General features: G+C 38.0%; 2 protein-coding genes across 6 annotated transcripts in view; one reads left to right on the top strand and one right to left on the bottom strand.

The window, feature by feature from the left end:
* The window catches only part of ptpn2a (protein tyrosine phosphatase non-receptor type 2a), a 24,250-nt gene extending 19,465 nt beyond the window's left edge, over window positions 1-4,785 (bottom strand). For all 3 annotated transcript variants that reach the window (XM_032519023.1, XM_032519022.1, XM_032519024.1), the window contains exons 1-4: window positions 4,529-4,785; window positions 3,055-3,145; window positions 2,853-2,953; window positions 556-654 (exon numbers count right to left, since the gene is read on the bottom strand). In XM_032519023.1, the coding sequence (XP_032374914.1) occupies window positions 556-654; window positions 2,853-2,953; window positions 3,055-3,145; window positions 4,529-4,585 (348 nt within the window). In that variant the 5' untranslated portion in view covers window positions 4,586-4,785. The remainder of the gene's footprint in view (window positions 1-555; window positions 655-2,852; window positions 2,954-3,054; window positions 3,146-4,528) is intronic.
* Window positions 4,786-5,443: 658 nt separating this feature from the next.
* The window catches only part of seh1l (SEH1-like (S. cerevisiae)), a 14,780-nt gene continuing 9,772 nt past the window's right edge, over window positions 5,444-10,451 (top strand). For 2 of the 3 annotated variants that reach the window (XM_032519079.1, XM_032519081.1), the window contains exons 1-7: window positions 5,444-5,712; window positions 6,417-6,467; window positions 6,691-6,837; window positions 6,948-7,159; window positions 8,028-8,126; window positions 8,894-9,034; window positions 9,224-9,387. In XM_032519079.1, coding sequence (XP_032374970.1) covers window positions 5,602-5,712; window positions 6,417-6,467; window positions 6,691-6,837; window positions 6,948-7,159; window positions 8,028-8,126; window positions 8,894-9,034; window positions 9,224-9,387 — 925 coding nt within the window. In that variant the 5' untranslated portion in view covers window positions 5,444-5,601. The remainder of the gene's footprint in view (window positions 5,713-6,416; window positions 6,468-6,690; window positions 6,838-6,947; window positions 7,160-8,027; window positions 8,127-8,893; window positions 9,035-9,223; window positions 9,388-10,451) is intronic. The other variant, XM_032519080.1, reaches the window with a different exon arrangement.

The following is a 10,451-nucleotide window of genomic DNA, read 5'->3' as shown; positions in this document are numbered from 1 at the left end:
GCAGTGGATCTGGTCTTCAGCCTCTTGATAATGAAAAATTTAGTCTCAGGGTGAATCTTAGGCATGTTTGCAGAGGTCTAGTTGCAGTTGATGTGAAGATCTAGTGTACTGGGGTTGTTTTTATACACACCTGACCCTAATTGATCCATTATAGTCACAGGTGAAGCTCATATGACAAGGCGACAACACTTATGTCTTTGCAAAATTGACTCATGGGCTTTGCCAAGCTGTGAATATTAGAATACTTTTTGACAGTTTCTTTTGCACTGAAACATTATTACAAAAGCTGTTTTGGGGATTAAAATGAGCCATTTCTTGTAAATAAATCTTGGTTAGAAATATATTTCAGAGGCACTTCAGGTCAATTTGTACACAAGTGACAAGACTTTTGTCAGGGACTGTATAAAGAATTTGTCTTTGTCAACATTCTATTGACAAAGTCAACCTAACATAGACACGAATGCAAAGTGTGTAGCAAGAATGTCTAAAAAGATATGACACCTTGAAACAGTCAGCAAGCAAATCAATGATCAGCAAGTGCTGAAGTGTACTTACAGATCCCTTTTCAATGATTCTGTTGAGCATTATAACAGCTTTGGAACACTGCTCCCAAATCATCAGCCAGAAATGACCACAGGTATTCCTCAATGGCCCCTGTGAAAGCAAAAGAAAGAAATGTACAGTGCAGTGTTTCCTTTAAGATTTCTTTAGCAGTGGGCGCAGGTCTGTCCAAACAGCACCCCCCCAGGAACACAAACAAATATATTGATTCACCTCTAATTAGGCATATATTCAGTTGTGTCATGATGTTAATGATGAGATCACATACATGATATAAGTCATCATGGCACAATTATGCTTAGAATATTATAAACATGAAAATAAAATGTAAATGAGAATTAATTTGTATTGGAAGGTCACAAAGTGGCTTTTCAACTCACATATTAGCACCTACTGTATTTTATTACCCTACTTAATGTTGTTGTAGAATTGTAATAAAACAATACTATTTCTCATCCTATTTTATGGTACAACTGGTGTTCCTAATAAATTGGTTCTAGACCTAATACCATATCATTGTGCAAATGTAATTCATTTCAATTAAATTTTATTTACAGTATATAGCGCCAAATCACAACAACAGTTATCTCACAGCGCTTTTCATAAAAGAGCAGGTCTAGACCTTAGTTAATACCTAGTCCTATGTCAGGGGTCATGAGGGCCAGAATACAACTAGCATCATCATCAAGAATGGCATCATTCATGTGCATATTAAGTAGTCACATTGGTTTATTTTGATCTTAGAATACATCCATAGATGATCCAACAGAGAGGATGGTTAGTTTAGCCAGAAGTTTAGTTTACAAGAATTTGTCCAAAATTCAAGATTTGTAGCAAACTAAGATATAAGACTACAAAACAGCTTTTGTTTTAGCTTGTTTGTCATTATTTGCTATTTAGAGTAGAGTAGTGCTGTGTTTGTGTAAACAGCGCGGTGGACGAGAGTGGATGGCCCACACAGACCAGACTGAAATATATTGCTTCCTACATGTATATGCCTGTAGATAGGTGAGTGATATTGATACAAATTTACTTTTAGGTTTTATTGTAACCTACTTTGAATAACAAGCGTAGCGGTATTTTTCCCAGTCAGGTGCATGTGCTACAACACACCTCTCGTGTTTGTGTGTGCGTGTGTGTGCGCGTCATTATTCAGAATACCATCTATCTCCCAAAATGTAACGCTTGTATTCAAACAAATTGTGCTTTATAACAACCTCCTCCACAATGTCAAAATCATTTAGATATTAAGCCATTACATTGAAAATCTTTTAAATAACGGGAGCCAAGGATTTACTGTACCCATCCTACAACACACTACCTGAACACCTTTTTCTACTCTCCCGTTTCACTCTCCACAATGCTGTCTTCGGGCAAAAAATGTCACGGCGTGTGATCAATCAAACAGTTAGCTAGGCAGCCTGTTTATGTTTCTTGTAATGTTAGCCTCAGTTATTTATTTCTTACCTTGATTTTGGTGTCTGAGTTTCTAAGTCATCTCTCGTAGAAAGCAAACGTTTTGACAATAAACTTTATCAACACTATGTTTAACACGATGCGGACGGTGCCAATGACCTCTGAAGAGTTCTACTTGTTTTTAAAAATGCAATGTGAGCGGCAGCCAACGGGGGCTGCATTATGTGGGCAAGCTCATTTAAAAGGCAACTGCAACTTTTGTGCGTCTGCCCTATTTCTGATAGCGTGGTGGAAGAAATTTTACCATGGCGGTGCGCCACAATAAAATGAACATAGAAGAAACACTGCAGTACATTGAAACAAATCCACTTATTATCATAAGCACACAAAACAAAAGTGAAATCTTCAAGTCAGGTACATCCCATGACCCTTATTTGATAGCTCCTCGGTTGAACCAGAAGTTGTTCTGTCCCTCTCTGAGAAGACTGTCTCAAAGCCCTTATTTCTACCCCGAGGCGCGAGGACCAAGGATCAGGGAGGGATCACCGAGGGAGCTATAGCCAATGAAATACAAGAGCAGCCTTACCGGCCATGCAGCTGAAAGCCGTTGCTAACTCCGTCACCTAACAGCTGACAATTTCACGTGACACTTATGAGGAAAGGATGCCTCCTCCCTATAAAAACACATTTGCTTGTCTCATCTCCTTGCATTCGTTCCTCACATCTCTCTAGTGCTTCCTCAGTGGGAGGGAAAAAGACGCAAGGAAAAGAGGCAAGTGAAGAAGTCTGGGATGCAATTTAGGCAACATGAGATGCACTGATGATCCACAGATTTATTTAACATATACTCAGACATTGCTTGTACTACGCCGTACCTGAGAAAGAATGTAAGCTCTTTGGGCTTCTTCCACCATGACTAAACTTGCATTGATGTAGTCATTTTCACAGTTTTCAAGTTTTACCCGACTGTGATCATCTGAAACCAGATGAGAGACCATAGAGCAATTACAAATCACAAAGATGTCATTCACAATAATACAAATTTCAACCAAGAACCATATTTGTCATAAGACTCACATGGGCTGACATCTCTGTAGCGGTTCAAATTCCGATTCACTGGAAGTTTTGCCACCTTGTAAGGATAGTCACTGGCTTGGTTACGGATTTCCTGTTAATGACAGACAAGTAGGAAGTTAGGAGTATAGCATTATGTTGATTAAGAATGAAAGACGCATTGGGCATAGATATAACACTCCTCCAGTGTGACTAAAAGTGGTGGCTAGTAATACAGTATGCATTTTGTGCTAGATTTATTGAAACTGTCAACAATAACTGACATACACTACTGTGCTTTGTTCTTATCGTCATCTGTCACTGTATTGCATTGTCGAGTGACGTTTTTTGCATATAGTTTTCATTGTGTGTATATGTTGCGGACAAAGATCATCTCCACAAGCCGCTGCTGGACAATAAGTTTGTTATCTTTTTCTTTTTAAGTGACATATAAACTAGATTTATTTACGGATAAAACAAACAATATATAAGTAGACTTTGGCAGGCACCAGAATAGCTTCAACTTTTAAGTAAACATCAGAAAAACAATTTCCTCTTCTAATGGTATAATAATTACACTCTGAATAGATGTAGACTTTTTTACTTTATTTAGGTCTCATTTTGAAATGATATCTCTATCAACTGCAAAATATAGTTTCATTATACAGGCCTGGGGCATTTTATAACTGGAGTTACCTACTATGACACCATTTTAAATCTAAATTGAATGTTCATGGTGTAACTGCTATTTAAAATGTTTCTGTTTTGCTTTACAACATCTCTAATTAGCCAACATGTTGTCCTCCGGTTAGTAGCTTATATATTACAGGGTCATACCCGGAGTTAACCCCGAACACAATTATTATAAACCAAATGCTGGACTCTCATTGACAGCTGGTGGTGAAACACATGTGCTTTTCTCTGGAAGTCCTGATGAGTTCTCAGAAACTGCAGCTGACGTTTGCAAGCGTCACCCAGCATTAGCTAACTGAGCTCTAACTATTTCATTGCACTCATGCCTCATGCCTCTATATTGTTTCTGTTTAGAGTATGTATATATTGTGTATATTTCTGTTTTGGTTGATACGTATGTGTAAGCACGGTGTGAGTAACAATGCTCCAAAGACAAATTCCTCGTATGTGTCCTCATACCTGGCGAATAAAGCTGATTCTGATTCTGATTCTGATTCTATGAAGAATGCCGCTGCACGTTTTCTAACGTTAGCTAACGTTAGAAGCTTTCTCGCTACGGAAGTCACGTTAGCGACTACTAGCGCGTATTGTTAGTTTCTCATTCGTATTCACTATGTGCATAGTACTATACATAACCTCTACACAATTTAATGAGGTCTATAAGTTTAAACATAAGTCGCATAGAAGACTAAAAGTAACTAGCTAAATAGTGGGAAAGGTGTCTAGCTAGCTATCAAATTTGCTAGCTAAGTAAGTTAGCAACCGATCGTCATAGAAACACTAGAGGCCCAATGTCCCGACTTACATTGTAAAGGTTTTGCCATTTCCCAGACGAATCAATGTCTTCAAATTCTTGCTCCATTATTTCGTAATTAGTGCCCTGAGACAATTGCTAGATGATCACAGAGCGTTTGCGGCACCGTTCACTAAGTTACTCCTTTCTGTAAGCCATCTAAACTGCAGCGTGTGTAACCCTGGGGATCCCTGCGGGGAGTCTGGCCCCTGCACAATAATGAATGCACGCTTGCACGCTGACTGACTTGGGTTGCCAGTTACGTTTTTTCCCCAAAGGTTTTTGCCAACCTACCAAAAAAGATAACTCGATTCACATATTAATGTTCAGATGTTTTATTATACACATCGACATATACAACATTGAGTCTTGCAGTAAACGGAATTCAAATTTTGAAATCTAATTGGTTTAGCTAACCTGACCAAAATAATTATTAATATATTTAAAACATATTTTCCTTATATATTATATTATATCATATATATATATATATATATATATATATATATATATATATATATATATAATTATATTATACAGAAGGCAAGATATGAATAACAAATAAAGTAGCATATAATACAAAATATACATGTTAAAAACATTGTTGGCACACTCCTCTAGTCTTAAAATGTTAAAATGAGCGGTAAAAGTAGTGTTATAAATTAACGGTAAATATTGTACCGAACCTGGCAACCCCGGTGACCGGAGGATGGCAGTTGAGCAAATGTATTAGCTACAGAGTTAATTAAAAAATGTTAAACTATTTTCTAATTTTTTCAAATTATATTATATGCTTTTCGGTTCGACATGACACGTTTCGAAATACACGGTATCATAAAGTATCTTGCATATATGATTGATCTAAAATTAGTTTAAATGCGCCCCTCTGTGGTGAAATTATTATTATTTTGGGTCAACTCCGGCGCGCGCACACAAAGACACAGACATACACACTGAAGACCCGCCAAATACACACCCACAAGTAGCTAGACACGTTACATTACAGGCCTGCTAGGCAACCTGTTTAGCTAGGTGGCTAGCTAACCTAAGTGTTGCAAGTATATTGTGGCTAGTTGTAGCTAATCATGTTTGTAGCGCGTAGTATCGCAGCAGATCATAAAGATCTGATTCACGATGTGTCGTATGATTTCCACGGCCGGAGGATGGCAACTTGCTCCAGTGACCAAAGTGTTAAGGTAACGCAAATTAACATGAAGTAACTTTATTTTATCAGTTTGCTAATGTTAGCGCTAGCGGTCGAAGCTAGCTTGTTAACACCACCCGCATTATCAACAACCCTATTAGACGTAATGTTAGGTCATTCGCTAAACATGCTGCCTATTCTGACCATATACTCCGTATAAACGGTATGGTTCTGATTATTGAAGGCAGCTTTACCTTAATAAATGTAACTATTTTACTAGCCATGGTGCCTGTCACTTGAGCATACAAGCTAGGGTAGCTGTAGGCAACGTTATTAAGCTGTGTAGCAGAATTTTAAAACTGCAGAGTTGGCGAAAAGCGACACAATGAATTTGAAATGCCCCGTGCATGTATAGTATTAACTTACACCTGTTATTTCGGGGGTGCAACAACATTAGGGAAAGAGCAGCTCTTGTTCCTCCCTCATAACCACCACTGAGGTGCACTTGAGCAAGGGCCCTTAACCCAACTGCTCCAGTGGCCAGCAGATCAGACTGTCGTTGTACTGGGAAGCTTCCAGGTATGGAATGTGTGAATGTAACAGGTTGTCGTTGCAAATGAGAAATTGTTCTCAATCGACGTACCAGGATAAATAAAGGTTGAAAAAATGATCAATTTGAAGCATTATCATGTTATACAGATACTTTTCATTTCAGCAATGTTTTTTGTCATTGTTTCATATCACCTTTTCTCTCAGGTTTGGGACAAAAGTGAGAATGGAGAGTGGCACTGCACAGCCAGCTGGAAGGTAAACCACCTGCAGCTTGATACATTGTAACTGTAAAGACTTTCCTAGTAAAATAGTATTTTATCAGCCAGCTTACTTATATAACATCATATGAAATCTGTGTAACTGCTTAAAATTATTTATTTAAGTCTTAGCCTACTCTGTGAAGCCTGTAGCTTGAAATCTGACTTAAAGTAGTGTTTGGGTTTATTGATTTGACAATGCTCTTTTCTATAATGTGCAGACACACAGTGGATCAGTGTGGAGAGTGACCTGGGCACACCCAGAATTCGGCCAGGTTCTGGCCTCCTGCTCCTTTGACAGGACAGCTGCTGTATGGGAAGAGATTGTAGGGGAGTCCAATGACAAGCAGAGAGGACTGAGCCACTGGGTTAGTACAACCACAGAATCCTTCAAAACACACTGCAGATGTTCACTTTTGCTGCAGTCTTCTGTTTGATACAAAATCTGACCCAATTATTTCATGGTGTTCTGTTTTAGATAAAGAGAACCACTCTAGTGGACAGTAGAACCTCAGTGACTGATGTGAAGTTTGCCCCTAAACACATGGGCCTGATGTTGACCACCTGCTCAGCAGACGGAGTAGTAAGGATCTATGAGGCTCCTGATGTGATGAACTTGAGTCAGTGGTCCCTGCAGCATGAGATCTCCTGCAAGCTCAGCTGCAGCTGCATCTCTTGGAACCCCTCAAGGTTAGACCACAGTTTTACTATCAAATCCAGGGGAAAATAAATGACAGGCATTTGATGGGTCCAGAATCTCAAATTGAGAATTTGCTATTTTCATTTTCTTAACATTACAATGAAATGAATGTCCCTGTGCTTTGGACTGTTGGTTGGACAAAACAAGGCATTTGATGATGTTACTTTTGACTCACATGAAAGCCTCTTTAAAGCAGGTCAAATGCACATCAGCAGGTCTGTATTATATATGTGTGGTAAATGAAAGTGCTGTATCCTCACTTGACTGCACTTTTTATAAATTGTTATAATTTGGTTATGGATCACATCTCTGGTTGCAAATTCAGCGTCAAGGATTGTTGAAAATTTGCGTCTTTGTTTGTTGTGCACAATAGCCTTCAGTAGTGTGGATAGGTTATTAATCATTGACATATAAAAAATCAGATATTTAGAAACAGAGGCTACAGAGAGAGGCCTGAATAGGACCCAAAGTATCACATTTTCTTTTGAAATAATTAATTAATTTAAAATTAATGTTCTGTAAAAAGGCTCAGTCTAGGGCTGCAACTAACAATTGTTTTCAATGTCGATTTAATTTGTTGATTATTTTCTCAATTAGTTGTTTGGTCTATAAATTGTCAGAAAATTGTGAAAAATGTCAATCAGTGTTTTGTCCACAACTTAAAGATATTTAGTTTACAGAGGAGTGAAAAAACTAGAAAATATTCACATCTAAGAAGCTAGAATGAGAATTTTTCAAGCCAATTAATCGATTATCAAAATAGTTGGCGATTAATTTGATAGTTGGCAAAAAACTGATTAATCTTTGCAGCTCTAGCTCATTGTAATCTTGTGTTTTGTTTTTTCCCCTACCACCCAGCTCTCGAGCCCACCCGCCAATGTTTGCAGTGGGGAGCGATGACAGTAATGTAACATATGGTGGGAAAGTTCAGATCTATGAGTATAATGAAAATACAAGGTAGGTGTTCCTGAATATTGTGTATGTCACTCTTTTATCAAAATACCAATATAAATGTGACTTTATTTTTTATGAAGCTGGTTTTTATTTTGTAAGGGTTATTAATAGGTTAATAATACATGTTAGATTAGGAATAGTGGGAAATATTGAGTTAAAGGGCAACTTCAAAGCTTACAGAAACAAAATTAAACTGTAAACGGGTCATCTTTCCACTCTTCCAACTAGCACAACTTTAGTTTTGGTTGAATTAAACACATTGTTGACTGATTTACATGTGAAAATATGTTTGCTCTATAAACGGAGTCTAGTGGGTTTAGTGCTTGAGACCTCAGAGCTGTTTCTGGTTAAACACATGTCTTAAAGAGGTTTAAAAAAGGCCTATCTCTGTAGAGGTCCTTTTCCATAATGTTATCAAATACTTAGAATATTAATCTGACTTTGTCAGTGGCAAAAAAAAAATTGACGATGCACACTGCTGATTTACCTGACAGAACGTTGGAAGCAGGTTAAGAGTCGAAGGCAATAACACCCCTGTCTGTCTGAAAAGCAATGTTTTAATGTTTGCCACCTTATGTTATCAGCCAAGTTGTACCTGTCGTTATTGCAAGCTAAAATGTTTATCCTGGTTTTAGTCACTGGGATAGAGAACGTCTTGCTTCTCTAATTTTGAAAGTAGTTTGACAAAGTTACAACAAACTTAAAAAAATTCCAAGTAATCGAAAGAAGTTTTAACAATTGTAAAATTTGTTTTAACCATTGTTATCAAGGAAATATGCCAAAGCAGAGACTCTGATGACTGTCACTGATGCAGTCCATGACATTGCATTTGCTCCAAACCTGGGGAGATCTTTCCACGTACTCGCCATTGCAACAAAAGATGTCAGAATCTTTAAGCTTGTTCCCATGAGGTGACTAATTCAAGTTTTTTTTCTCTCTCTATTTTAGCAGTTGTTATAAAAAGGACTCATAACACACAAATTAGTAGTGTCACTGAAATTCAGCATTTCACATTGTAATGATTTCATGTACATCTTTTTTATCAGACGCACTTTTGGAGTTTGAAAGTATGAATTGATTTTTTTCTGTAACTTTGATACATCTGACAGAAAGGAGAGCACCTCTACGGGACCCACCAAGTTGGAGGTGCAGATTGTGGCTCAGTTTGACAACCATAACTCTCAGGTGTGGCGGGTGAGCTGGAACATCACCAGCACCCTGCTGGCCTCTTCCGGTGATGATGGCTGTGTGCGCCTCTGGAAAGGTGGGAGGTTATTGTTAGCTTATGTTGATGACTGCTCATCTGTCTTCTTTTTAAATTTCATTGATAAATTGACAATTTTGTGCGCAAAATGTTTCAAATGTAGTTTAAGTTAACAGTTATTCTTGAATAAATGATCTTACCAGGTATTGAGTGTAATACCTATGTCATACAGAATAATAGCAGTGTGTTTATGAAAAAAAAAATTTAATGCTCATTATCCTTAGAATATTCATTAAATTACAAATCAAGACATGACCAAAATTCATCAAGTTTGTGTTATACCTTTTACGGAAAGTGAAGAAAAAGGAATATTAGGCTGTTAAAAAAAAAACAAAAAAAAAAACAGCAGTATTTACATTTTTTCTTTACAAACTCAAACAGTTACTTTATAAATTGAAAAATGTCTTAAGGGTTTGCTTTACTTTAAATCATTGCACTAATATTTAGTTGCATAACCATTTTTAATGGGAATTAGTCCACCAGTAACGTTAGCCATGTAGATGGACAACTTATCTAATGCTAATTTAGACAGCTAGCACACCCCGGTCTGTTTGCCTCACTCCCCCAGCGCAAAGAGACGGGGGGGACATAAGGACTCCGGGGAATGACTCCCCAGAGCTAGGTTAGTAAGAGGCATTTCTGGGACATGGATGCACACAAATGGAAAGATTAAAGAGAGAGGAGCTCAGTGTGTCAAAGGAAGTCCCCCGGAAGTCTAAACTATTACAGCATAACTAAGAGAGACAGGGTAAAGAGAGGAGCCTGGTCGGGCTGTACTGCCCTGCCTCTCTAGTTTTATTATATTATTGGTTATATGGTAGATGAAATTGACAAGGAGAAGAGAAGGGATGATGAGTCTGCGGCTATACAACCTTGTCCACCGGTCAAGGCGGACGCTGCGACGCATCACTCCCTAAGTATAAACTTTATCAAAGTTTAAGTTTGTTTTAAGTTTACTCTTCAATGTGGTGACGGTATCTGCCTCCCGAACCCAGACCGGAAGCTGATTCCACTGTAGAGGAGCCTGATAGCTGAAGGCCCTGGCTCCCATTCTACTTTTAGAG

The sequence above is a fragment of the Etheostoma spectabile genome, chromosome 6 (genome assembly GCF_008692095.1).
Source record: "Etheostoma spectabile isolate EspeVRDwgs_2016 chromosome 6, UIUC_Espe_1.0, whole genome shotgun sequence".
Lineage (NCBI taxonomy): Eukaryota > Metazoa > Chordata > Actinopteri > Perciformes > Percidae > Etheostoma > Etheostoma spectabile.
Note: the sequence above shows the minus strand (reverse complement) of the source record. Positions and strands in the feature narration are given on the sequence as shown.